Source organism: Elephantulus edwardii, unplaced genomic scaffold, assembly GCF_000299155.1.
Source record: "Elephantulus edwardii isolate Elephantulus edwardi_28Jun2011 unplaced genomic scaffold, EleEdw1.0 scaffold00148, whole genome shotgun sequence".
Lineage (NCBI taxonomy): Eukaryota > Metazoa > Chordata > Mammalia > Macroscelidea > Macroscelididae > Elephantulus > Elephantulus edwardii.
In genome coordinates this window covers 6,194,383-6,219,684 of record NW_006399898.1, presented here as the reverse complement: position 1 = coordinate 6,219,684, position 25,302 = coordinate 6,194,383, and the positions used below count along the sequence as shown (strand labels likewise).

Genomic DNA, 25,302 nt, shown 5'->3' with positions numbered 1-25,302 from the left:
CACAGCAGGGGTGTGGCTCTGGTGGCCAGACAGGTAGACCCTCTGAGTGCACGTGGCAGCAGCACAGAGCCACCTTGTGGCTCTCTGGGATGGCCGATTCCTTGGGCCAGTGTGAAGGTGACATCTGTCTGGGTTAGAGTAGCCTGAGCTTTGTCGTGGTCACTAAAATCCCACAGTGGACAGTGGCCTAGTTTGGCTCCGTGCACCTTTGTTACTGTCTTTTGGTTTACTGTCCACTGAGACGAATTCCACCAGGGACCCTCAGGCACAAAGGAGTCAATGCCCAGAGCTGGGCAGGTCACGGCTGAGGCTGGGCCAGGTGCCCTGAGATCAGTCATGGGCATAGTTGCACTGGGCAGAGGGAAGGCAGGCTGCTTCAACACAGCCCAGGGCTCTGATGCTGGCCTGCTGGAAGCGGGGCTGCTCTGAGTTTTCTGATCTCTTCTGCCGTCCTCTCTAGTCTGCATGCCAGTTCTCATGCAGAGGTGAAAGGACAGCTGGGTTCTGGGCCCAGCCACTGCAGGCTCGAGGGCTGACCCATTAGGAGGGTGGAGCAGCCTGGCTGCAGCTGAGGTGACCAGTGGCCCTGGCTGCAGGCACCAGCCCCAAAGTGACCGGTTCCTGATGGTGGGGGATTCCTAAGGCACTAGCTGACCCCTGTGCCGTTTGGTGCCTCTGCTCCTGAATCACCAACAGCCATTGTAACCTCTTCTGCGTCCGCACCAGGTCTTCCCGGGACTGGGGGCCTCAATCGACTTTCCTTTTCATTACACAAATGTGTCAACGTGACCATGTGTCTCCCTCTTCTTCAGAATTCACCAGTAAAAAGGCTTGTGCCAACTCCTCCTGAATTGTTAAAAGTCAGGCAAGACCGGCTTACGGTTGTGCTTCCTTGACCCTGTGTGGTGAGGGCTTCCTGGGCAGGTCACCGTGCATGTACTTGGAGGATGGGGCTGAGGAGCATGTGGCCATGCTGTGCCAGCGTCCTCGTCCTTCCTGACCTCTCACCTGCTCTGCATGCAGGCGCTTCCTGGGCCCGAATGTGCTGACCGTGGCACTGTCCTATGGCCACTGTGATAAGGAGGGTTCCTATACAACTTAGGAGTGGACAGGAGTCAGGTGCCAGGGGACAGGAAAGAGTGCCGAGGGAAACCTGGGTGGGCATGGCGGGCCCTCCCAGCACCGGGCCTGGGAAGAGGACAGACCACACTGCAGTACTGACCGAGTTGCAGGCGTTCGCTCGCTCTATTTTAGAAAGACCCTTCAATTCCGTATCGAACACGTTCATCTTCTCCACCAGACACGTGAGTGCAGTCTCTGTAGCCTCTCCCACTTTTTCGTACACACCCTTTGCCTGTTTGGGGAAAGAGGGACGTGTTTATAACAGTTCCAGTGGACACCTGTCCTCCAGGCCCCACCATATCCCAGTGGGTCCCAGGCTCCAGCCTGGAAGATGCATTTTTTCATTCTGACACTGTCTAGCTGGGGTCTCCTGATGGTGAGCTAGATACCAAGGGTTTGTCACCTCACTGGAGATGACTGCTTCACCTTAAAGGACACCTTGCGAACTCATGGAGATACTTTCTGTCTTTTGTCTACCAGTAGTAACTATACCAGGGACAGGCAGGCTGCCTACTGCCCGCCTGTAGAGGCTGCAATGCACAGTCAACAGGAACGAAGGGCTGGTAGGCCGGGCCTGATGTGGCCGGCTGACTTCCATCCTGCCCACCTACACCAGTGTGGGGGCAGTTACCTCATTGTAATCCAACGCTGAGTCATTGCAGAGAGCACAGATTGTTGCCAATTCAACAAGACCATCGTACTGATGACATTTCACAGGTTTGTCATCCTTGTGCCTGTCAGAAAGAGGACAATGCCCCAGACCCTTAGACCACGGGGTGGTGGACAAAGGGCCAGTAACAGGATGGCTTGTGGAAACTCTCCAACACCAGGCTTCAAATATCAGAGGGATACCATGAGCACTTCTGAAACCCCCACCATACCCCCCAGGCTCTGGGCTTTCTGGCCGCTGTATGAACCTGGGAAGGGCACTGGCTTTATGACCCACCCACACAGATGCTGACCCTCCACAAGACAAAAGGACCACTCACACTTCTCCAATAGGCGCGTATGTTGATCCAGTTATAGTGAACTCATTAAGAGAACAAGAATCACCTTCAACTTTGTCCAGGATGAACATCTGCAAGAACCAACCACAATGAAAAGCTGTAAAGTGTTACTTAAGCAAAGGCAGCAAGCCCTTCTCACTGAAGTGGTTCTTTTGGTTATTTTCCCTCCTTCACATCAGAGGAGTACAGGGTTTAAGGGAGGCACATGTCACATCCAAAAAAGAATCAAGAAAACAAGTCCTGATGAAGGTTATTGAGCTGTCACTATACTGCGTCCTCACCATTTAGTCACACAGTGTGAGAACCAGCTGGTCTGGTCACTAACTCGTGGAATCCAGGGCTGAGGCCGGTCTCCTGGAGACCTGTGGTGCTCATCTGTGAACACCCACCTGAGCTGGCCGAGAAAGCTGGAGTGCGTGGCCCGAGCGCACGCGTGGGAAGAACCTCCACCGTGGGGGCACACACTCCCTTCACGCTGACCCGCTCGCTGCTGGTCTCTTCCTCTCCTCCTGTGGCGGGAGTTCCTCTCCTTCAACCTGTGCCCAGGTGTGTAGGTAAGAGCTCTCTGGGCAGGGACCCCAAAACAGGTCCAAGGGGCACAACTAACATTCTTAATGACACTCCTTTTACTACGTGGTCTAGGATTACCTACTAAATCATCTCCACCGACTTCTCTCAAGCTCTTAGTTCTAACTTCTTGTTCTGTGCCTGCGACCCTGTGTACAGCTTGTCCTGTCCTGAGCTAGTTTCAGGATTCCAACACACCTACCCCATTGCCTCAGGTACTCTATCATTCCAGTTCATCCAGGGTCTTCCTCTCTTGCGCTGTGCCCCCACCCTTCCAAGGAGTCAAAAGCCACTGGTGAAAAGCCAGCTGCAGAGAACTCCTGTTGACAGTACCGGGAGCAACCTTCAGGTCCACCCCGACCAGGGGGGCATGCACGCACTGCAGACGGTGGGCACGGGCCGTGACGAGCTGCCCGTGAAGGGCAGTTACATAACACGCCGCAGGCCACCTCTGGTGGTGAATGCTGACCAGCACCGCTCTCGGGGCCCATCAGACCGTGACACCCTCCTCGGAACAGGCCAGCCTTTCCTTTTGTAAGAAAACAGTCCTAATCAAACCACTTGAGACTGAAAAAGGCCAAAACACTGCTTTCTCTTCTGGAACACAGACCATCTACGGAATGAACCTTTCAGACTAAATTTCCCGGGGTGGGGTGGGGTGGGGGAGGGATGAAGTACTAGCTTCTCCCCAAACCGCCCGTGTGAACAGTCATTCTGGGGTCGGAGGAGCAGGAATTCAATCGAATCCCAAGGAGACTTGGCTGGTCGCTGAGCTGGGGAGAAGCTGTCTGGAAGCCTGGTTTGTGGGGAGAGTGAAACTTCTGTGTGGACTTGGGGCACGGATCTGATAGTCACTAGGAATTTAAAACCTAAACCATTTCCAGTGGTCAACACGCCACAAAGCCTCCAGCCTAGAAAGCAGGGTGAGCTAGGCTCTCCGGTGTGTGAACAGGTGATTTTGCTTCCTAGGGAAACGAAAGACCGTGTGATGTGGCCGTTTATCACCAATCAGGGATGTGCCCGGTAGGACAGAGAAGCTCTGTGGAAGTCCTGACTGCACTGTGTAACAGATCGAACCCCAGTGTCTGAGGTAATACCTGTGCTTCTTCCTGCCCAGTTCCTCAAACGCTCTGCTCACCCGGTTTTACTAGAAATCTTGGTCACATTGTTAAGGAGCTCAACGGAACCTCAGACAGCTCCCCCCGTTGGAAAGTTGTGCGGTCCTGCTCTACAGCCACCAGGTTTGAGTGCGAGGCCTGAGCCAGCAGCCTGACAGAAGTGCCCCGGAAGCCAGAGCGTCCCGGGAGGTGTCTGGAGGTGTGAGCTCTTACCCTGCAGACTGACATCTGGTTTGTCGTCAGCGTGCCCGTCTTGTCTGAGCAGATGACGGAGGTGCAGCCCAGAGTTTCCACAGAAGGCAGACTACGGACAATGGCATTTTTCTTTGCCATTCTTCGCGTTCCGAGGGCCAGGCAGGTGGTGATGACCGCGGGCAGGCCTTCAGGAATGGCGGCGACGGCCAGGGCCACGGCAATCTTGAAGTAGTAGATGGCGCCTCGGATCCAGGAGCCTCCGTGCACAGGGTCGTTGAAGTGCCCGATGTTGATGATCCAGACGGCGATGCAGATGAGAGAGATGACCTTGGACAGCTGCTCTCCAAACTCATCGAGCTTCTGCTGGAGAGGCGTCCGCTCCTGCTCCGTGGCCACCATCTCGTCCCGGATCTTGCCGATCTCGGTGTTGACGCCAGTTGCCACGACCACTCCCATGGCTTTTCCAGCGGCAATGTTGGTGCCCTGGGACAGCGCGGGAGGCTGGTTAGAGATGCCCACCCCACCCCTTCCCACAGGCACTGCCCCCTTTGGCTGCATGCCCCTTGGTGACAGTGGGAGGCCAGCCACACTGGCGATGGCCCCGCCTTCATCAGGTAGACAGGGGGCTTTGTCTTTCTCGGACTGCAGTCCGCGCAGAACCCAGTGCTCACCCACCCCATCTGTGGGAAGGAGAGGACGAGGGTGGCCGCAGCAGAATGCTGGGTGCCCTTCTCAATACACACCCTTGTTACCCACAAGCAAGCAGCCGAGAGTCTGAGTCTCCCCCATAGCTCTGCCTGCTGGCATGGGGACCCATACAACAGTCAGCTCTGGGACCGCCACTGGCCACATGCTCGGCAATACTCACGGAGAACAGCATGTTCTTCTTGTCCTGGTTGACGGCCCGTGGGTCAGGGACAGGGTCAGTGTGCTTGATGACAGACACAGACTCTCCTGGGCAGGGGGAGGGGCCGGTCAGCACAGAGCTGTCTCCTCAGAGCCCAGGCATCCCCCCTTACACATGGGGGGTCAACATCGCCTTAGCAGTATTAAAATTAACAAAGCAACTTAATGTGCATTATCTGTATGACAACAATATATACGGAACAAGAGGGTCATTGCAAAGTGCACTAGGGGAGGAGGGAAGAAAATGTGCAACGGTGAATGAATAAAAAGAAAGCTGTTTAAAAAGAAGAAGATAGTTACTAGGAAATACTTTAAGATGTTTACAACAATCTCAATTAAGTGAATACACTTTTTGAGCTGTAAAATATTATGAAATCTAAAGATGATTTTCAATAATTTTTAAACAGCTCAATCTGCGGCTACACCCTTAAGATGGCACCGTACCCAGGCCAGCTTTCCCCCAGTGACACCGGGAGCAAGGCCTGGGCCACAGCGCACACTCAGGCAGCCCAGAACCTTCCTGGGTGGAGACGGTCGCACACTCAGCCTGCCCACTTCCCCATCATTTGCACGGATTCCTTTCCAGTTTGTTGCTACTCATGGGATTATTTAAGGAGACGAGCTCTCCCTGAGGAAGTCATTTGAAAGAGCTCAGGTTACATTACCTTTATAATACTGGTTGATTTTAAAAGCTGACAGTGTGATTGCCAATCATTACTGACCAAATAGCATTAAGATTTAATCTTCTTACCACCTTATGTGAGGGGAGCCTCACAGAGAATGTGTGCCACCTTTCTGACACTGACTTTTGTTTACTGTACATGTGATTTCTAAGAAGTGTTAGATACAAGATTAGCATTTCTACAAAGGAAACCATTTCCACACTGTAGTCTATCAACAGCCATGAAAGAAGACACAAAGTACTTCACTTGCCACAAAACCCTTAAACGTTAGGGTGACTGCCTGAGCTAACCACAATACCTTGGATTTACATCCTTAGTAAGAGTAGATGTTCTTTACAGGGACCCCCTCACAATGAAGGCACTTGTTTGCACTCTGCAGCGTCACCGATTGATTAAGTGGGGACACCCTACGCGGGACGGTGGGGCCTGCCAGCCCTTCTGACAGAGGACATGTTTACCTGTGAGAATCGACTGGTCCACTCTCAGCGTTGTTGATTTGATGGAAGTTAGTCTTATATCAGCTGGAACTTTGTCGCCAACTAGTTAGGGGAAAGAAAGAAGGAGTTAAAATAAGCTGACAATCACACTACATTCAAATACATGAGTAACTGTTAAAAACCTCTAGTGGTCACTGCTGAGGCCACCATGGTGACTAGACTCACAGCCTTCCCCAAGAATGCCTGGGCCAAGGAGCCGGTGCTGGTCGAGGCCTTCACCACTGTGGGCCTCACTGTAATTCTGCTCCCACTAAGCCCCTAGACCAAGTATGCCTCCATGATCGAGATCACTCCCTACAGCTACCTAGTGCCCCCGCAGGGTTCCAGCCTGGAGTGGCTGAAGAAACTGAGCACCTTCGCAGTCCCCAATAAAAACCTGAAACACCCCAAAACAAACAAAAAACCGTACAGGGGTAACTGAGGACCATTAGGCCACGGGTGGTTCTGCGTGCACTCCCGGACAGGCCGGGAGCAAGGCTGGCTCTGGGTCTGTTTGCCCCCGCGCTAGGTTTTGTTGAGGAATTTTAAGTAACTTCTGTGTTTTTGTTGGGCTATTGGGCATATATATATAAAGGCATGGAGGAAAGTGGGAAAGGAGATGGCAAGAACACTACTTCTCAGTCGTGGTCCCAGACACTACGGCCACTCTAGAAAGCTGCAAATGTACGGCTTTTAAACTGGTGAATTCCTGACTTCATTCTGTAGATGCTCACATGGTGTGGTCATTCAACAGGGTAAGACACAACTCCCTGCATCATAAAGTGTGTCTGCTCAGAAACAAGGCAGGTACTGCTGTGTAGGACACCTCTGGGCAGGGGGAACACGCACCGGGAAGTCAGGGGCAGAAGGAGGGAGGCTCATCTCCTTGGTGCCTGCACAACAATGACTGAACCTCTGCGATCACCTCATCTAGGGTGTAGCATGGCTTGACTCCTCAAGGACCCACTCCTGAGCACCTTCCCTGGTCCGAATCAAGATGCACAACCAATGCCAACATTCATGGGTACCTCAAAAATAGTCCTGGCCCCACACTGTCCCCCCATCTGGAGCACAGCATGAAGTTCACCAGTTCAATGAGCCAGGCGAACGTCACATCCACACTGCGAGACCAGAAGCAGATAGCACCTGCCTGGTGAGCATGCGGACCGCTCGGAACAGCATCCCAGTAGAAGCGCTTGACAGTGGAGGAAGAAATGATCAAAACCCCAAACCAAAATGAACTTGGAGTGGACTTCACGGCCAGGGCTCAACGTTCAGCCAACAGCAGACAGGCCCTACGAGGTAAGCCCCTAACACCTGGGAGGTGTGCACGTTAAGGTCAACAGGGTAGCATCTGCCCAGAAAGCAGGCACAGGAGGCGGACAGGACAGAAGGCCAAAGGAAATGGGAACAAAGGACAGGATAGGAAGAGTTCTCACTGTAGAGGGATCACTATTAACGTCCTACAACATTTGCACAGACTCTTGAAAACCAATTAGCTCTGTGAACTTCCACTCAAACCACAACAAATCACAAAAGTGTAAAATAAATATACACATACACATATAATAGAAAAAATTTGTTTTTCTTAAAGGGACCCTGGCTATCTTATGCAAGAACAGTTAAAAATTATATTAAGTCCATCTTCCCTAGAATTGCACATGGAAACACATTTTTTAAAAAAAATTATTATTGTGTGTGTGTGTGTGTACCATCAAATCAGGTATGACGGGTACAGGAGGAAACTGCCCCTCCTTCAGCAGAGCATCTGGTGGATTTGAACCATGCACCTCTGGGATTGCAGTGCAGCTTCTTGCCACTAGGCCACCAGAGCTCCCTTGGAAACACATTTAAACACATTTAAAGTTTTGAAAATAAAATTCCCTCTGGCACACTTCTTTGCCCTGTTAAATCAGCTTCATGCCTTCCCACTGTCCTGCACGTCAGAGTTCTAGAACTCGCAGCAGTGTTCCTCAGTTCCTGACGCAGCCCCAGGAGCACTGTGGTGACAGGCAGCAGCAGGTAACCTCCCAAGGGAGGCCGCCCTCACCCGCCCAGCTCACTGCAGGGACATGGCGAGTAGAGTGGAGGCTCCTAGTGGAAGCGCTTACGCAACAGACAGCAATAATCGGAAACTCCCATGTTAGTGGGATTCTCACATCCCACAAAAGGTATGCTTTTGAACAGATGATCAGAAGAGATGAAGTGACCATACTTTAAATTGTAGTGACTTCACCCTGACAATAGGTAACACTTAATTTTTGATGATGAAAATTTTTAAACCAAATGAAAAAAAATCTTTACTATTTCCGCTTGTTGTGAATAATGTAATTCCATGGGCTCTCAGACATGAAAAGGAAACAGCTTGAATTCTATGAGAAACACGACCCCCAAGGAAGATGTGAAAGTGTACCTTTCATGTCTGGACTGAGTGAGGTCACCGTCCCACAGGACCAGAAATTAAGCAGTGACATACCCTGAGCACATAGCAGCCAGTTCAAGACAATGTGCTGGAGTCTGCTCAACAACTCGGTATGAACCCTGGACCTGCATACGCCAACCCCAATCTCCACTCCACACCAAACAGCTGTCGCACTCAACGGGCACTTACATGGGCTGTAGTAAACACGCTTGCTCTGCCCAAAACCCGTATCAATACTTGCCTCCCTCCCCTACAGCAATTCACCAACATTAAATGCCTGGGAAAGGCATTTAATGCGTGGTCTCTCCTTGTCATGTCTTAGTTCTAACTGTAAGGTAACTATTTAGGAATTAAAAAAAAATCATTCTGGAGTGTGTGTGGGTGTCAGATGGACTTTAAAAACAGTACAAGTAAAATAACTGGGCTCAGAAATCCCAAGATTTCTATGTTGGGCAGTCCTGGCCATCTGCACTTCACTGCCCCTGGTGTGCCAGATTCAAACCAGGGATCGAGGCCACACAACACCAGTGAGACGGGTTAGACGCTGGCCTTGCTGTGTCCACCAGCTGAAAGGCACTAAAGCATGCGTTTAGCATCCTGCCATAGTCAATTTTCTGAGCAATGAGTCCATGCAGCCCCATGGCCAACCTACCCGCTCATTCATGGCAGGAAGCTGTGAAAGATCCAACTCAGGCTTGAGTCTGCTAGAAAGTAGGTTCTCAGGTGAAAGGTCATGAGAAGTGAAGACCACCAGCAGTGAGAGGGGAAGTGGTCTCCTTTGTCCAGAGGCTTCTGTGAGTGTCAGGTGGTTCTGTGCATGTGAGGGGCGGCCATGATCACGTCGGATATTTCCCTGATGGGGCACAGTCACCCCGAGGGCAAGCACGAGTGTAAAATTCTAACATGTGCCATCAACCCCTCCAATTCTTCTCCCATCTATTTGGGTCACAGGTGACAGGTATAAGGCAATCAACTTGGTAATAAAAAGACCTATTTGTGTAACATCTGACACTTCCTTTGTCTCCCTAAATCTAGACCTCTTTAACCTGTTACTGTTGTGGAGATAATCTTCACTCTCAACTAAGTCCTCCAAGAATACTTGAGGGGTCAGCAACAGTTCAAAAAGAGTCTGTTAAAAAGAGATGATGACTTCCGTTTCAGACCTTTTCTTAATCATGTAACGGAGACAAGACTGCTTTAAACCATGGTCCTGGAGTGCGGTTAGTGGGGCTCATTTACAGGAAGCCCTTCTGGAGACCTGCTTCACAGCATCTCATCTAGTGCAGCAAAACTCTGGAGGGGGGTCAGACGTTTTCCTCTCTGAAAGGGAACACTCCGGAAGACCAGAAATAGCTCCCAAATACCACTCTCTTTTTCATTTAAACAGCTCCTCACAAAGGCAAGCCATAATAATTAATTAACCCAAATTACTGCAAACAGCTAAGTGTGACTCAAATATCCTCTACTGTTCCCAAGTTGAGACACAAATTCAGTAGTCAAGCAAAAAGAATAAATTCTTCACCCGAGCAGCCCTATTCCAGGCCATGAAGGAAAGCACTGAGCTGCCTCCCAATCCGTGTTGTCAGCTGGTGCGTTTTGTTTGCTTTTAGTGGGGGAGTGTTTTCTATGTGGAAACGAGACCTGGCGTGCAGGTGGGGACGTGTTCCTGGGATGCCTCATCCTTCATAAATGCCAACGGAATGGGGGGAGGGATCTCTATTTGGGCCGTGCTCCTCAGACACCAAGAGCCGGAGCACACACCCACGAGGAGCAGGGGGTCAGCTGGAGGCACCCAGAGCTGCTGCGGAAGGTCCTGATGTGTCCAGAATACGGGGCAGGCGCAGTCGCCTAACTGCATTCAGTGGAGACCAAGGACCGACCAAGATGGAGGCACCAGCAAGTTCAAGGGTGCAGACCAACTCTGGCATGTTCCAGGACACAGTACATTGTGAGGTGAGAAGCTACCACCAAGGGCCACACGCTGCTGGGACAGGGGTCCGGTGCCACTCAAGGCTTTCGAGAGGCCCCTTCAAACGACCTCCAAAGCCCTGACGAGCAAGGAAGACACTTCTCTGTGCTTCCAAAGCAAAAATGTTATGCACAGGACAAAGGTATTAGTACTGGCTATCCTTAAATTTTATGATTGGCTAACAATGGCAGGTGGCCCAAACAGGCAATTTCCAGTTACATAAAATCAAGACTAATCATTAACGCAGTTGATGTACTGACCCCTCCTCTACCCAGGACATTCCATTTCATGGAACAGAATCACAGGCCTTTTCAAGTAATAACAGAAACCTGCCTCTTTCCACGGTCCCTACGAAACACTTAAAATGTTTCTTCTGCCTCAGGTGCTGTGGCCGGGGCTTAGACAACCCTGACTCTATCTCCACAGCAGCTCTCAGAAGGGTCAAGCTGCTCCCAATATACAGACCTGAAGCACGAAGCCCAGAGGGCACAGCCACGTATGGACCGATGGCCACCCCAGGGTTTCCGATTCTCCCCTAGAAGCTTGTATTTCTTCCAAATCCTGACCCTGCCATTTCACAAGCACTGGTAGTTCTATGCACTTCAGATTGTCAAAATTTCTGATGTTAATTACTTCAGCATAAATAAATCTTAAATCTCTGCAAACTGTTTTGCATCACATTGGGGGGGGGGAGGCGGGGAAGGTCCCACCCAACAGTTTGTCCTTTTTCTAAACTCTTAATCACAGCATAATGGAAAAGTTGGCAGTGGTGCCGTGACTACCATTGTGTCCCGGGGAGTGGGGTGAAGCTGTGCTTACAGGAAATGAGGAAATGTAGCCCTGGAACGTGCAGGGTGGCCCAAGTCCCTGCCCAAGGCTGGGGAGAGCTCCCAGGGCCGCTCTCCTTCCCAGTTCTCCACTTCCTGCCACCTCGACAATGCTGACTGAAGGCTCTGGTTCCCCAAAGCTCTGTCTCTGCTGGTTTCTATACACCACTATTATTGTTTAGGAAGAACTTACATCCTGTTCCTTCACTGGAGAAGTGATGACGCAGGCGCAGTGCAGCCTATGATCTACGTGCTGGCCCCTCACACCTGTGGCCACCTCAGTCCTGAGCTCCCGTCCTTCCAAAGTGGGAACATGAGGAGGTGACCCCAAGGAACACCCTCCCTCGGTCACACCTCTCCATGGCATTCACCAACTGAAGGCCATCCCAAACCCTACGCTTTGACCAAGCCCTTTTTGACTTCCTCAATCTGTGCCCGTGGCTCCATGTCTTGGTATATCTGGGGGAGATTTTCATGAATTCTCAGCGGCTGTGACTGATAACAGATGTCTAGAGCCTTCCTCTCCCAACCTGGGCCCCACCCCACACTCACAATTTTAAAGGCTTCTAAGGGATCTGATGGTCTGACCAGTAGAGAACTGCACTAGTTCAAAGGTGGTCCTTCTGTAGAGCAGCTCCGTGAGAGAACGCTGGACAGTCTCCTCCCATGCAATTTACAGCCTCACAAAACCAGAGGTCAGCAACGACTGGGTTCTAATTGAAGGGCAGGACGTAAATATTCGTACTAGGGAGCTGACGGGGAAAGTCTGTGGCCCAAGCCCCACTGCTCTCTGGAGGCTGCACACACACATCTCTGGAAACACATCTGTCAGTGTCACAAAGAGTCTGTTCTGTGGGACTCAACGTGTCCCAACCGAACAGAAGAGAAATGCCCGGGGTGCTCCCCAACTTGGGAGCAGCCCACCTCCTCTCCCCGTGGAGTGGTGGACCTCCTAGTCTTACCCACGCTGACCCAGGGCTGCTTTTCTAGACTAGTCTACTGATGGGTCTGTAAAACTAGGATACCAGCCCAGTGCTTCCATGAATGCAGTCATCTCACGTGTCCTCTTGCTTCACCCCTGGGAGTCACCTCACACGCGGTCCCTTCAGTCCTACAGGTGGTATATAACGAACGGGAAGCTTTTCCTTTTTACGTTTCAAAGTTCCTGAGAATTGTTGGCGCCATGGCCAACCTTTGGTGGTCTCTTAGGAAATACAGAACGAGTCTGTAGCTCCACGGAGGCGTGATTCTGTGCTAAGACTGTGCCACTTACATAACTGTAAAATACTACAGGACAGAAGCCTCCCAAGATATTTATGTCCTTGTGCTGTTCATCAGATCTGGGTTACCAGGATACACAGTTTGTTTTAAACAACCCTGAGAACTGGGCCCTTGAGGAATCAGTAGATAATCCCCTGAGACATATACCAAACCCCCTCAAATTCTTAACTCGTACTTTACAGCTTATCACAGCTTGATTCACTTTTATAATACTGACACCCACTCCTCACTTTTGTCACTGGACTAGATGGTCACTGACCAGACACTGCTCAGGCCTCAGGAGTCTGTGGGGGTGGCCCTGTGGGGCCACTCCCTGCAGCATGAGCTCAGGGACTCCTCCCGAGGCCTGTGCCATTTGGGGTCACAGGCAGAGCTCTGCATCTGCAGTCAGAAGGGACCGTCACTCGCTGGCCCCAGCCCCTCCATGCACAAGCACTGCATCGCAGGGGTGTGAGGAAGGACCCACGTCCAGGGAGGGCAGCAACCAGCCTGCAGCCGAGAGAACTTAGTGGCTTTCAGGCGGTGCACCTTTAAGTTAAGGTGATCTCACCGGTCATCCACCAGGCTGATGGTTATTTCTCGCAAAATTCTACTACTCTCTTGGTTTCCATCCAGCCACTCAGAGAAGTCTTTTCCCGGCAATAAGATAATGCAAAAATTACCAAGGCTTCAGGACTCATGTAAGTCTGTCATTTTACTTGCCAAATAAATTGATGTTGGCTCCTGTGTTCGAGGTGCTTCTGAAGTTTACAGAAGCATTTGCTGTGTGTGCTCCCAGTGCTCCGGAGTCACCTCACATTTCATTTGCTCTGCTCCCTGTACTCCTTTCCCTCAAATCATTTCATACAATCCAGCCTTCAGTTGTCAGCTGGTGGTGTCAGAGGCAGGACCCTCTCTCCTCTAAGAATCAAAACAGCAAGCCAGGACATGCCCTTCATCTTTCAAATATTCCCAAGAGGTTTCCAGAGACTCAGTTTCCAGACAGGTCTATTTAACCTCATTCCTAAAGTTCTCGCGTCTCAAAGTTCATGTCATATTAAACTGAGGCCTCTGTGCTGTGTAGAAAGTTAAGATGGGACTGGTCAGAAGAAACCAGGCCTGCATTCAGAACGAAGCTCACCTCTCTAGTTCCACAGAAACGAATTACTGGCCTGCGTACCAAAGGGCAGGGTCAGGAACTTAAGTAAAAATGCCCCAGCGCACACGAGAACCCATCAAAACAAAAGCAAAACAGTGGTGGGACTTCCTGAACGTAAAATGGGCATCTGTAAAACCCAGTGAGTGGGGAAGACTCAACAGCTGTCCCCAAAGAGCAAAGACTGATTCTAGCCACTTCTGGTCAACACCGCACAACAAGTGGGCAAGAAAAAACCCAAGCCAACAGTTAGATTGGAAAAGGAAATGTGAGATCATTTCTATTTCAAGTGACGAGACTTTGTACACAGGGTGGACCTGAAGGAGTCCACTCAAACTCGAGAACTGCCCGGGGGCTGTCTAGGCCATAATCCTGGCAAGGGCCCCAGGAGGAGCCAGGCAAGTCTCAACAGCCAACCTTCCAATCACCTTCCAATCAAATTAAACCACGATGCCACCAGAGCACCTTTCATTAGCAAGGAGCAATCACACATGAAATTACAAAAACAAAGAGCATACTTACGAATGTCGACAGAAATGAAAGATCTAGAGAAATGGAGATTCCCATGTTCATGAATTGACAACTGATACCAACGCTCAAACTAATTGACAAATTCAACACAGGGCTGATCAAAATCCCAGCTGAATGCTTGACTTTTAAAGCGAATCTTAAAATTCAAACCAGCCACTGGAAAAGTGAGAGCCTAGGAAGTGGCGAGCCTCCTGGGACTCAGACAAGCACCGGGGCTAAGAGGTGGCTCTGCCGGGGCGCTCAGGGCGCTGGCCCCCAGCTGTGCTAACCCCCCACCCCAGGATCAAGGGGCCAGGCAGTGCCAACAGTGCTGATGAAGTCACGGACCCCCCGCATTCACAACATCAAGCATCCTCACCTACCCATCGAATCGCATGACCACTGGTGAGCAGTGAACGGGCTTCTGGGTGGACACACGGGCACACACGAAGATTCAGGACCCCAAGCCCTCAGTCACCCTGTGAGCCCCAAACCCAACTCGTGAGGGTTAGCACACTCCACAGCAGAGGCCAATCTGGTGACCAGAGCCGTCACCACACGACGCCCGGGGGACAGGGACAGCAAGGGAGCAGCCGGCTGGCCTGCCTGCTTGGGCGGGGGCTGGAGTGTGTGTCAGCGCTGCACAGGAGGAGCGTCGGTGCTGGGAACTCACACCTTAGCTGAAACACAAGGAACACTACGAGACAGGGCACGACCCGCGATAAAGTTCTCGTGAATCACAGCTCACAAGAGACTGGTGTCCAAGACACAGGCACACGGCTCAGTGACCCCAATAAGGGAAGGTCTTAAATAGGGAACATGTCAACATGTGCTCAGCACCCCACGGAAAGGCAACCACATAAAACCCCGAGCTAGCACTGGGCCACTACAGTCAATGTGCGAGGCACCGGCAGCCACGTACAGGGCAGGGAAAGCCTCACCCACTACAGGGGGCATGGGCAGAGGCGCAGCCCAGCTCCTCAGAGTGGAAGCCACCATGTGACCAGCAGCTCTGCGCCCAGTGCGGACCCAAGAAAAATCAACACAAACGTCCACGTGGAAGGCCAGTCACATGTCCCTCGCGGCATCACTAGTCATGATACCAAAAAGTAGAGGTCATCGTCAGTCTGGCCACTGATGGAGAGTGGGCACCTGAGGCTCAGGATAGCCACCAGTGGTGTCTCTGCTGGCCATAAAGGAACGAGACACTGACACACGGTCCTGCACAGATGGGCCTCTGGAACGTGCCAGCTGCAAGAGGCAGACAGACCAGAGGCCACACACCCAGGACACCAGCGGGTGCAACGTCCTGACAAGCAAACCCACGTGAACGAGTGGCTCTCCCAGTGGTGCGCACACAAGGTGTAGATGACAGAATCAGAATTCACAGTGAGTGTAACACTGCTGAATGCTAGCTCTTAGATTTTGCCTACCACAATAATCTTTATGAAACTTACTAAAGTGAAGACTGCACAAGGTAAAAAAACAACAAAGAACAACCCTCCAAAGCCCCAGAGCCCACAGCACAGACACAGAAAAGGGGACGTCTACAGGCACTGAACTTGTTTCTCCTCATAGCTGGTGTCTGAGTAACTGGGACCTGCTCTCCAACAAACTGAAGGCTGACTGATACATAGGAGCCCCCAGCAAGCCACAGACACTGTTACAAGGAGCTTGCCCCAATCTCAAAGGTAACGTATCCAGTAATAGTTACAGTGTAGCTGACAGCTGAAAGCCAAGCACCTACTTGCTAGCTCCAAGCTTCCAAGTTGCCCACACTACCCCACCTCAGTGTTCTGTTCCCCAGAAGCTGCACTTGGTTGGAACCACCTCCTTCTGATTCCAGTTTCACTCCTGTTCACAGCTCTGCCCTCAGAGGGCTCACTGGCCTCACAGAAGTGTCCACCCCACTCTTAGGAAGGGGAGCTCCGGGGGGCTAGTGCAGAAGCTGTGCTGCAGTCCCAAAGGCACATGGCTCGAATCCATCAGCCGTTGGCCAGAGCAAGATGGACAGTCTCCTCTCATGCGATGTGCGGCCTCTGAAAAACCACTATGGGTTGGTTCCAACTCCTAGGAACCGAGGCACCACCTCCGCTCTGCACTGCCTGTCCTCTGGTCTGTTTGATGCCACGGAGTGGAGCACAACTCGCAGCGACTCTCTGGACGCCAGATGGGAGCCCTGTCCTGTCCTGCAGGTCCTTACCATCCCATCACACTTGAACCTTCGTTGGCTGTTAGGATGGTGGACACTCAGGACAGGATTATGAGCCTGAGGAACTAAGAACCTAGTGTGGACGGGGTGGGGGGAGGTGAGAAGGAAAAGGGTAACAGGTATCAGGCATGCCCACCTTCACAAAGGGTATAGAAGAGTGGCACAGAAAATGGATTTCAGGGCTTTCCTTAGACTAACTGCTAACTAGTAGTCACAGCTGCACATTCACCTAACAGCAAGGTGCACCCAGGAGCTGTGACGGGACGTACTCCGGGGGGAGGGGGGGGCCAGACAGACTGCGGACAGGCTTCCTCCAGCAGGCTTCCAGAGGCAGCCAATCACACAGGAGCAGACTGCACACCTTTCTCCTGTGGGGCGGTGGGGGATTCGATCCGCGTGCCTTTGGGACAGCAGCACAGCCTCACTGCTAGGCACCCTCACATCAAACACCTCACTACCAACAAGTCAGAACAGACTCGTCACTGACCCTCAGGTTCCAAAGCTGCCGATCGCACAGGAGGAGCTTGGCCATCTTTGTCCCTCAGAGCAGCGGGTGGGAAAAGCAACCATTAAAGACTCTAGGCCTTGGGAAAGGCCACCATGTTTGGTGGAAGTCCCTTAAGAAAGTGGGGGACCTCAAGGACTGGGGCTGGCCCAGTGGTTACAACAGTGGGTTCAAAGGATTCTGAGTCAGAACAGACTAGACAGTACCTAACAAGGGACCGAGTGAGACGGTCACACCGACTACACAAATGCTTGTAAGTGCCAAGGGAGATGTCACAGCAGAAAAGGCAAACAGATCAAGGTTCTACAATGAAAACCTGTCACTGGACATAATCAACAATCTAGAATAAGCCCCAAAAAAGGTCAAGAGCACAGGGTGTTACTGAACACAGCAGAGGGCTGCATGGCTCCAGGGGGCAGGAGGGCCCAAGATGGCTCAAAGAAGCAAGGAGAAACCCAAAAACAGGGGGAAAAGGCTTTAGGTTCAATTATAGCTACACGAGGAGCAAGTGAAGCAGTCAACAAGTGGCCTTTGACGAGGCGGCCTGGCCGCTGGTGGCACAACGGCAGGGTTGGAACACAGGAGGAGACAGTGAGGGAGGTGGTCAGGGCAGCAGTCACCAACTCTTTGTTCAATGAGGGTGGAGCAACGTCGAGAGCTGGTAAATACAGGCGGCCACAAGACGGCCACAAGACGGTGACCTAGTGGTAACAGGCCGCACTGCAATCTCGAAGGTTCACACCCACCAGCTGCTCTGGGGGAGGAAGCTGGGCAGGCTGCTCCCCTGCAGTGTCCTGCCTCTCAAAAGCTGTTGGAGGTCAGCCTTGGTGGCACGCGCCGACTGCAGGACAGACAGTGCTCCAAGGGCGCCAGGCCGGCCCTCACTGCCCTCTGACTGCACACATGAAGGACAAGCACCAGGGAAGTCAATGACCCGACCAAAGAGCATGCATCCAGGACTCGCACTTGGAGGGCTGCAGAGTGAAATCAAGCTGGGGGACTGGGAATGCCCACTAGCTCCTGTTCGTAACCTACCACACGTGGATCTGGACCAAGAGAACGGGTCTCCCCGTGCCATGGTCCCCAGCACTCGTTTCTACATCCTCTCCCTTTCTGCCCCACACCCACCCACTTAACAAATCAACTCTTTTTGTTCCTATCAGGGCTGATTTTCTCAGAATTAGCCCTTTTGGGGACACTGACCATGTTCTGGGGGTTGAGAGAGGCCCGTGGTTAAAGGCCCTCCTTGTTCCTAAAGCTCCCAAGGTCCGTGCGTCCCCAGACTGTGCCTCCAGCCCTGGCCTCTAACGTGGATCTTCCCTGCTGCACAGACACTTGGGACACTGACAACTGGGACAAAATGAAGAAAGTGTGCAGATTTTGATGGAAGTGGGGCACTACAAGAGGTCTTTGGAAGTAAACGTAACATATGAGTAAAGAGGCATCGTGCCTGTGACCTTCTCTGAAAAGGTCTCAGATCTGAAGGTGCATGTGCAGCAGGAGAAAGGAGCGTGTGCACAGAGACGCCGGCAGCCGGACAACTTGGCGACATGGACGAGGATTTTAAATATGTTCCTGTGTTCTTTGCTAAGAATAAAGCAAGCGACTACATTTACACACAAAGCTCAGCAGGCCCAAAGAAATCAACTTACTGATGTACATGCAATGTTACTTTTAGTAAAAACTGAGCAAACCAACAAAGAGAATACAAACAAAATCATCTCTTTTCAGAGACCAAAACTAGAGCGCCAGGCCACCAGATGCAGCTTTGAATTCCTTTCAGGGAAACAAACGAGACAATAAAGATGAAGCTCACGTCCTCACAAGGCCCTGCAGTGTTACCAGGAAACCATGCACAGAAAGAGACAAAGTCAAGGACACGTACCCTGTGGGAAGTGCAGCCCACCAGTCAGTGCTATCGGGCGGTCCACACAGATGCTCAGTGCCTGACGTGCACTGCCACCTCAGCCACAGCCGACTAGGAACCCGGGCTAAAGGATTTCTAGCATCAGCTTCAGGACCATGAAACCTTTAACCAATCTGAATTACAGGTATGAATGAACACTGGTGCCAGCAAAACAAAAACCGGTCCAGTCACTAAGTGGTATGGTAACAGAGCAGCACTGTAGATGCCAAAGGAGAGGCCCATGAACAGACCAGAGTCTTCCCTGTTGACCCAGTGTCACCGCTACCATACTCAAGTCACAACAAAATGTCAAATCAAGGGCAAACTCAACACCTCTCTAAAGCCAGTAATCTACAGTGGAAAGGGACTAAGAAATATACAGGCAAGTTGGGGAAAATATGTCAAAACACCTAGAAACCAAAACAGACTTAACATGAGGAGAGGCACCAAAACCCTGAACATCACTTTCTGGGAACCCCATTTAGATGCCATCAACACCTTAACACAGTTCATGAAAACACATGAAAATGTTCCATTTTAACTATGAATGCCAAGGAAGTGGCCATTTCCGTATACAATACAGTCTAGGGTAAAGCAGAATAAATGTGACTCACCAGCGATTTCTACGATATCGCCAGGAACGATGTCTTTGGCTTTAATCCGCTGGACGCTCTTCCGGTCCTGCCGGTACACTTTGCCCATCTCAGGCTCGTACTCTTTAAGGGCTTCAATGGCATTTTCAGCATTTCTTTCCTTTGAAATACAAGATATTAAAGCATGAAATGCTGAGGCCACTGTCCAGGAATCAGATGGCAGAACCCTAACTGAAATGCAAAAAGCAGTTACAGAATCAGTGTCTGTAAGCATGGAGGGGAGCCAGGCCGGCCCCCGCCTCCTCCACCCCACACCTGGCAGCCAGCTCTGTGTCACTTGAAAGGCAGCACAGCATCATGGTGAGGGCCGAGGGGTCAATCCAGGCTCTTCCACGTGATGCAAAGGCTAATCGCCTATGCTAGGAGGGCAACGCCAGGGTTGTAAGGATCACAAAGACCTGTATAATTCTTAAAACCCTGTCTGGAACGTAAGAACGGCTATGATTGACAAGAAAATCCAGGCCCAGCTCACTGCTGGCACCCCCCCCCCCAGTCTCTCACTCTCTCTCTCTCTCTCTCTCACACACACACACGGCTCCCCAGTAAACAGACAGACACACAACGGCAGTTTCCCATCTCAAATTTCAGGTTAAAGAGGCAGAGTTAGAACAAATGGGGATCATGCAGCCAACAATATAGGAAAATGGCTTTTTAAAAAAGGAAATACATTAAACACAAGCTCAGCTAATTTGCCAAATCTGTCTCCACTCTTTAGTAGGGAGTTCTGATGGCTTACTGGCAAGGAGTTATGCTGCCAACCCAAAGGAACGTGGTTCAAATCCACCAGTTGCTCTATGGGAGTAAGATGGGCCACCTCCTCCCATGTGATTTACAGCTTCTGAAAACCCACTGGAGGGTCAGCTATGGGTAAGTTCTGACTCAACAGTACACAACAATGACAAAGCAACTCTTGTTAAGAACTCAAGTCTAAGGGGAGCTCTGGTGGCCTAGTGGTAAGAAGCTGCAACTACAATCCCAGAGGTGCACGGTTCGAATCCACCAGGTGCTCTGCCGGGGAAAGAGGGTCCATCTCCTCCTGTACCAGTCAGATCTGATTTGACGGTACACGCACACAAAAATAAAAAAAAATAAAAAAAAAGAACTCAAGTCTAGAATGAATCTATGAAGGTCATGCCCAGCCAGCACCACTAAGTATATATCCTTATTCCTCTGGCTGCCTTTTTTCTAGTGCTCCTGTTTTATCTGTCACCTGCATTTCTAGTCAACACCATGCGACTCCAATTTGCCTTAAGAATGCCTAAACCCATTTAAAGATGTCAGAAACTGTTTAAAATGTTTATGAAAAAAATAGAGGTGACCTTGACTTTAGACAATGCTGTACAGAATCAACTTGAGTTTCAAATCAGAGAAGACATGCTTAACGTACGAGTATGTCTACATCAGCGCATAATTTTAGAACTGCTCTTGTTAACTCATAAAGGTCCTTCAGGTCAAGTTAAAGTGTTACGTATGCCGGGGGAAATGTTCAGCCTCCACTCACCCCAACTCACGACATACAGCTGTTTTATTTGTCTTTCCTTTTCATCTTCAGGTCATGAAGTATCCAATCAGGGAGCTGTCCTAGAAGACTATAAAGGACACTCCGTATGTTGCTCTGGCTTAGAAAAGGTGCAGCATGAGCTTAAAAGGATAGAGTACCATGGGAATGATCACCAAAAACACAGTATGTACTAATGAAATACATGTATGTGTATTCTGTATGCAAACAGAAATAAAACCAAAGAGGATCCAGTGCCTCGGATGTGGACAAAGATGGCCATCTAAACGACATGACAAGCAACCCCGTCCGATGACGAACCACGTCTCCTCCCAAACCTCAGAAGCTTTCCCACCTCTTGGACACTGCCCCAGCCTCCACGGAGCTCCTCTCTCTACATTCTAACTGCTGCCTCCTCTATGGGGCTCTCCTTGAAGACAAGGGCTGGAAATGATACCCGTCTCCCTCTCCGTCCTCATTTACTATACAATTATCAACCCTCCAGTACTGCTAAGACCATTTGCTATACTATCAAAGCAAGATTTAAGATCAGATGATGTTATTAAAATAAAAACTAAGATACTTAAGAATCTTATGGAACTTTTTGGGCATGACCTTGGACTTGAGGTCAGATGGGCCCAGGAGAAAGAGGCGTCATCTCCTCCCGCGTGGTTTACTACCTCTGACCACCTCCTGGAGGGTCAGCTATGGGTTGGTTCCAACTTGGGGCAGAACAGCAACATGCCCATCAAAAATTAAGCGCTGATTAAGATCAACCCTCAAAAAGAATTTAAAGTATTAGTCTGAGTTTCAGAATTAATTTTAATTTTTAAAATGACAAAAGACCAAGAATTCTAAAAGTTAAAAGTTCAAGAAAATCCTTGCAAAAAAAAAATCCTTGCAGTACAACACATGCGTCAACTGGAACGAGAATCTCACAGTATTTTCACAGCAAAACGGACTTACATTCTTTCAGTAAGAAAAGCCTGGACACCTGAAGGGAGTGGTCAGGAATAGACCATGAAAGGGTGGGGGAGCCCCAATTACATGAAAAAAGAAAAATACAATACAAGGGACACTGAGTTTATGAAGCTTTTCAGAGGACACAGACAAAAAAACCCACAGATTCGGGTTCTCAAAATTTCTCCTTGTTAATCAGCTTTTCTTCATGCTCATCTTTCCCTCAAGGAGTGGATTTGAACCCCAGAAGATAACACGCTTGGGTTAGCAGTGCAACTCCCTTCAGACCAGGTCACCAGAGGTCCATCTTTGTGGTCCCCCTGCCATTCATGCCACCATGAAGGAGGAACAAATGTTAACAGCAAAGTATGCTGAGAAACGGAGATGTTCCACAGAGCCATTTTCACATAAAAATAGGAAAAACACACGGGTATTAGAGTCTGACTTGCTTACAATACAATCATGCAACTACTGCAGCGCAGTCTTCTTACCTGCCATACGCCCACAATTGCATTGGCTACTAATATAAGTAAAATCACAAAGGGTTCTACAAAGGCCGTGATTGTTTCTTCACCTTCTTCAAACCAAGCCAGGACCTAGAAAAGCAAGGGCATTGTTAGAGCTCTGACATGTTTAGGCTTGGTGCCATGTTACAAAAGTGACTGGCACTACAGGAATGACACCAGACAAACCTCTCCCCTAGCCTTACCCTGTAACACACGGCACAGTGTGATGACATCAACAACCAGCTTGTCTTGTACATAATTCATGGGAGTCCAAACTACACAGCTTCTTAACAGAATTGTTTGACGATAATCCCATGTTCAGATCCCAAATAAAATAATCTCAGGGGCAATAAATCCCATTTATTTCATATGCATAACCTCAGAAGAAAGAAAACCTACTCATTTAATCCATATAAAAGGTATGGTGATTTGGTTACTCAGATAATATCACAAACTCATAGTAAAAGCAACCTAATGGCTGATTCAAATGACAGCTCGTTATGGTGGGTCAGGGTCCAGCTGCCTAACTGAAGGACCTCCCAGAAGTACTTTTAAGGCTGAGTGGTGACTAGGGCACATCTGGAAGACTCTCTCCCATGTACCATCCAGGGTACCAACCCAGCACCTGACTGAACTTAGCCCAAAGAAATGTGACCCGGGAGAGGTCTCTTAGCTTCTTTGTAGAAACTCTTAGCTTCTACAGCCCTATCTGGCTAGAGTTAAACGAAAAGTGTCACAGTGGCTTCCTTCACTCTGAAGTAGTACAAAAGAATCCTACACTGAATTCTGAGATAAATGAATATAGTAAAAACCCAATCTAAATGGTTAAAATGTACCAACCAACTTTTGTGGACTACTTAGCAATCCAGAAAGGGTGTCACCTGGATCTAATGATTCAATGTAGGTGGTGAAATTCACTTTGTGATGAATGCAATCTCTTTAGATCTCCATATTCCAGGACAGGAATCAGGGCAAGAGCACAGCTCTCTGACTGCACTGACGTGGGGGCCAACGGAACACAAATATTTCAAGGCAGAGGCTGACACTTCTTCCCATGCCAGTTGATGAGGGTAAGGACAAATTATAAGAACCTGCTGTCAAGAGCTGGGCAAAGGGGGCCCCCTTTTCCCAGGACCAGGGCAGCTGCCACAGCAGCTGAGAACAGGCGGGCACTGGGCCCTGACGCCAGGATGGAACCGTCTCTAGGAAGTTATAAATTCTGACAGATGCAAGATCACAGCAGCAGCGCCAATTCGAGGTTTCTAAGCAGCTGTCAGAGGAAGCCTATCAGAAATAAGAAACTGAATGAGCTCTTGGGGAAGGCAAACTGCTCAGCTTGGAAGAGGCCCCAGGACCTTCTGGAAAGGTCAGGGAAGCATTAGCAGCTCTGAGACGAGCTTCACACCTTGTTAAGGCGGGTATGAGTTCCTTCTTGGCAGCCGGGCCGAGGAAGCAGCTCCCAGCAATACCCCCAACAGCTGGAGCCCAGGAAGGACTAAGGCGGCTTGTGACAGACCGCTGGGGAAACGCTAGGCTCCCTGTCACCAGCCGATTACCCTGTTCCTAAGGTACCACCATGACTCTCAGTGTGCATGTGTGGAAACACAGGCAGAGACTGTTAGGGAAATACCCATCGCTGACAGCCAGAGCACCGAGGGGACAGGTCCTGGAGGATGGAGGGAGTGCCAAGCCAAGTTTTTGCTGGAAGATGTAAATAACGCACTGAATTAAATACAATCTCAAAAAGCAGCCCAGGTTCACTAGCTAGTCACTCATCTCTAGTGTCTTGTTAGTACTGCTTTGCTAAAAAAACTATGTGGCTTAGGCAAGAAGGGGAAAAACAACAAAAAACTCGCAGCTGCTGTTGAGGGGAGGACCTACATGTGCAGAGCCGACCTGCTGGCTGGGGCTGCCAGGGGCTGCCCTTTCCCACGTGCCTCTTCTCTGCCGTGACCCGCCAGCTAGCAGCCAAGGCCTAACTGAGTTTCTGACATATAAGGACTTGGGACAATGACAGTGGCACACAGACAACTTGATGAGATTTGGGTTGGTGGGGGATGGCATTCAGATGGGGTCTATAATCACGTCCTGACTAGGGCTTGCCAGGAGAACTAAAGCAGCCTATGTGACAGTTAACGCTTGCCTACTGGCATACTACCCTAAAAGCCTGCAAGATGAGAAATCTCAGAACTTCCTTCCAAAGTCACAGCCATTGAAAATCCGAAGGGGCAGGCCTGCTCTGCACACGTGGGGTCGCAATGAGTCGGCATCAACTTGATGGCAACTCACACACCATCTTTATTAAAAGAGCAGAGAAGGAAAAGGAGTAAGCTTTCCACCGACTGCTAAGACCCTGGATGGTAGCAGAGTAAATGCTAAGAAAGTAGAAAGACAACCTGTCCCCAAACGGCCTTGAAGGCACACAGGGGCCATCTGCAGGGTCCTCACAGGTGCACCGGAGGTACCAGCGCCCTGCTTCTGCCCTACTGTTCATGCCGTAACAACACCAGTTTCAGGGTATTCCTTTAACAGGTCTGCTTTCAAAATGCCAATTTTTAAATGTTTTATAGTCATAATTTGCTAATCCAACTCTAAATTACAATTTCAACAGTTTAAAGTAAAGCAGGAAGGTTATTTCCCTATTGTGACACTGGTGAATATATACAGCACTAACTTCTGACAGCCAAAATGCTGGACATATGAGACAGTGAATAACACACATTTTAATCCAAAGTCATAACGCATATTCTAGAATAAACCAGACACTGTGATAGAGTGATTGAGCTCTTAACCAGGAAAACACACACACACACACACACACACACACACACACACACACACACA

At 50.1% G+C, this 25,302-nt stretch overlaps 1 protein-coding gene across 2 annotated transcripts in view; it reads right to left on the bottom strand.

Moving 5' to 3' along the window:
* ATP2A2 (ATPase, Ca++ transporting, cardiac muscle, slow twitch 2) overlaps positions 1 to 25,302 on the bottom strand; it is a 33,315-nt gene that overhangs the window by 4,121 nt on the left and 3,892 nt on the right. Inside the window, exons 2-9 of one of the 2 annotated variants that reach the window (XM_006894659.1) lie at positions 22,444 to 22,548; positions 19,456 to 19,594; positions 6,057 to 6,137; positions 4,878 to 4,963; positions 4,028 to 4,492; positions 2,112 to 2,200; positions 1,754 to 1,856; positions 1,223 to 1,354 (exon numbers count right to left, since the gene is read on the bottom strand). In XM_006894659.1, coding sequence (XP_006894721.1) covers positions 1,223 to 1,354; positions 1,754 to 1,856; positions 2,112 to 2,200; positions 4,028 to 4,492; positions 4,878 to 4,963; positions 6,057 to 6,137; positions 19,456 to 19,543 — 1,044 coding nt within the window. In that variant the 5' untranslated portion in view covers positions 19,544 to 19,594; positions 22,444 to 22,548. Of the gene's footprint in view, positions 1 to 1,222; positions 1,355 to 1,753; positions 1,857 to 2,111; positions 2,201 to 4,027; positions 4,493 to 4,877; positions 4,964 to 6,056; positions 6,138 to 19,451; positions 19,595 to 22,443; positions 22,549 to 25,302 lie in introns of those variants that run through there. The other variant, XM_006894658.1, reaches the window with a different exon arrangement.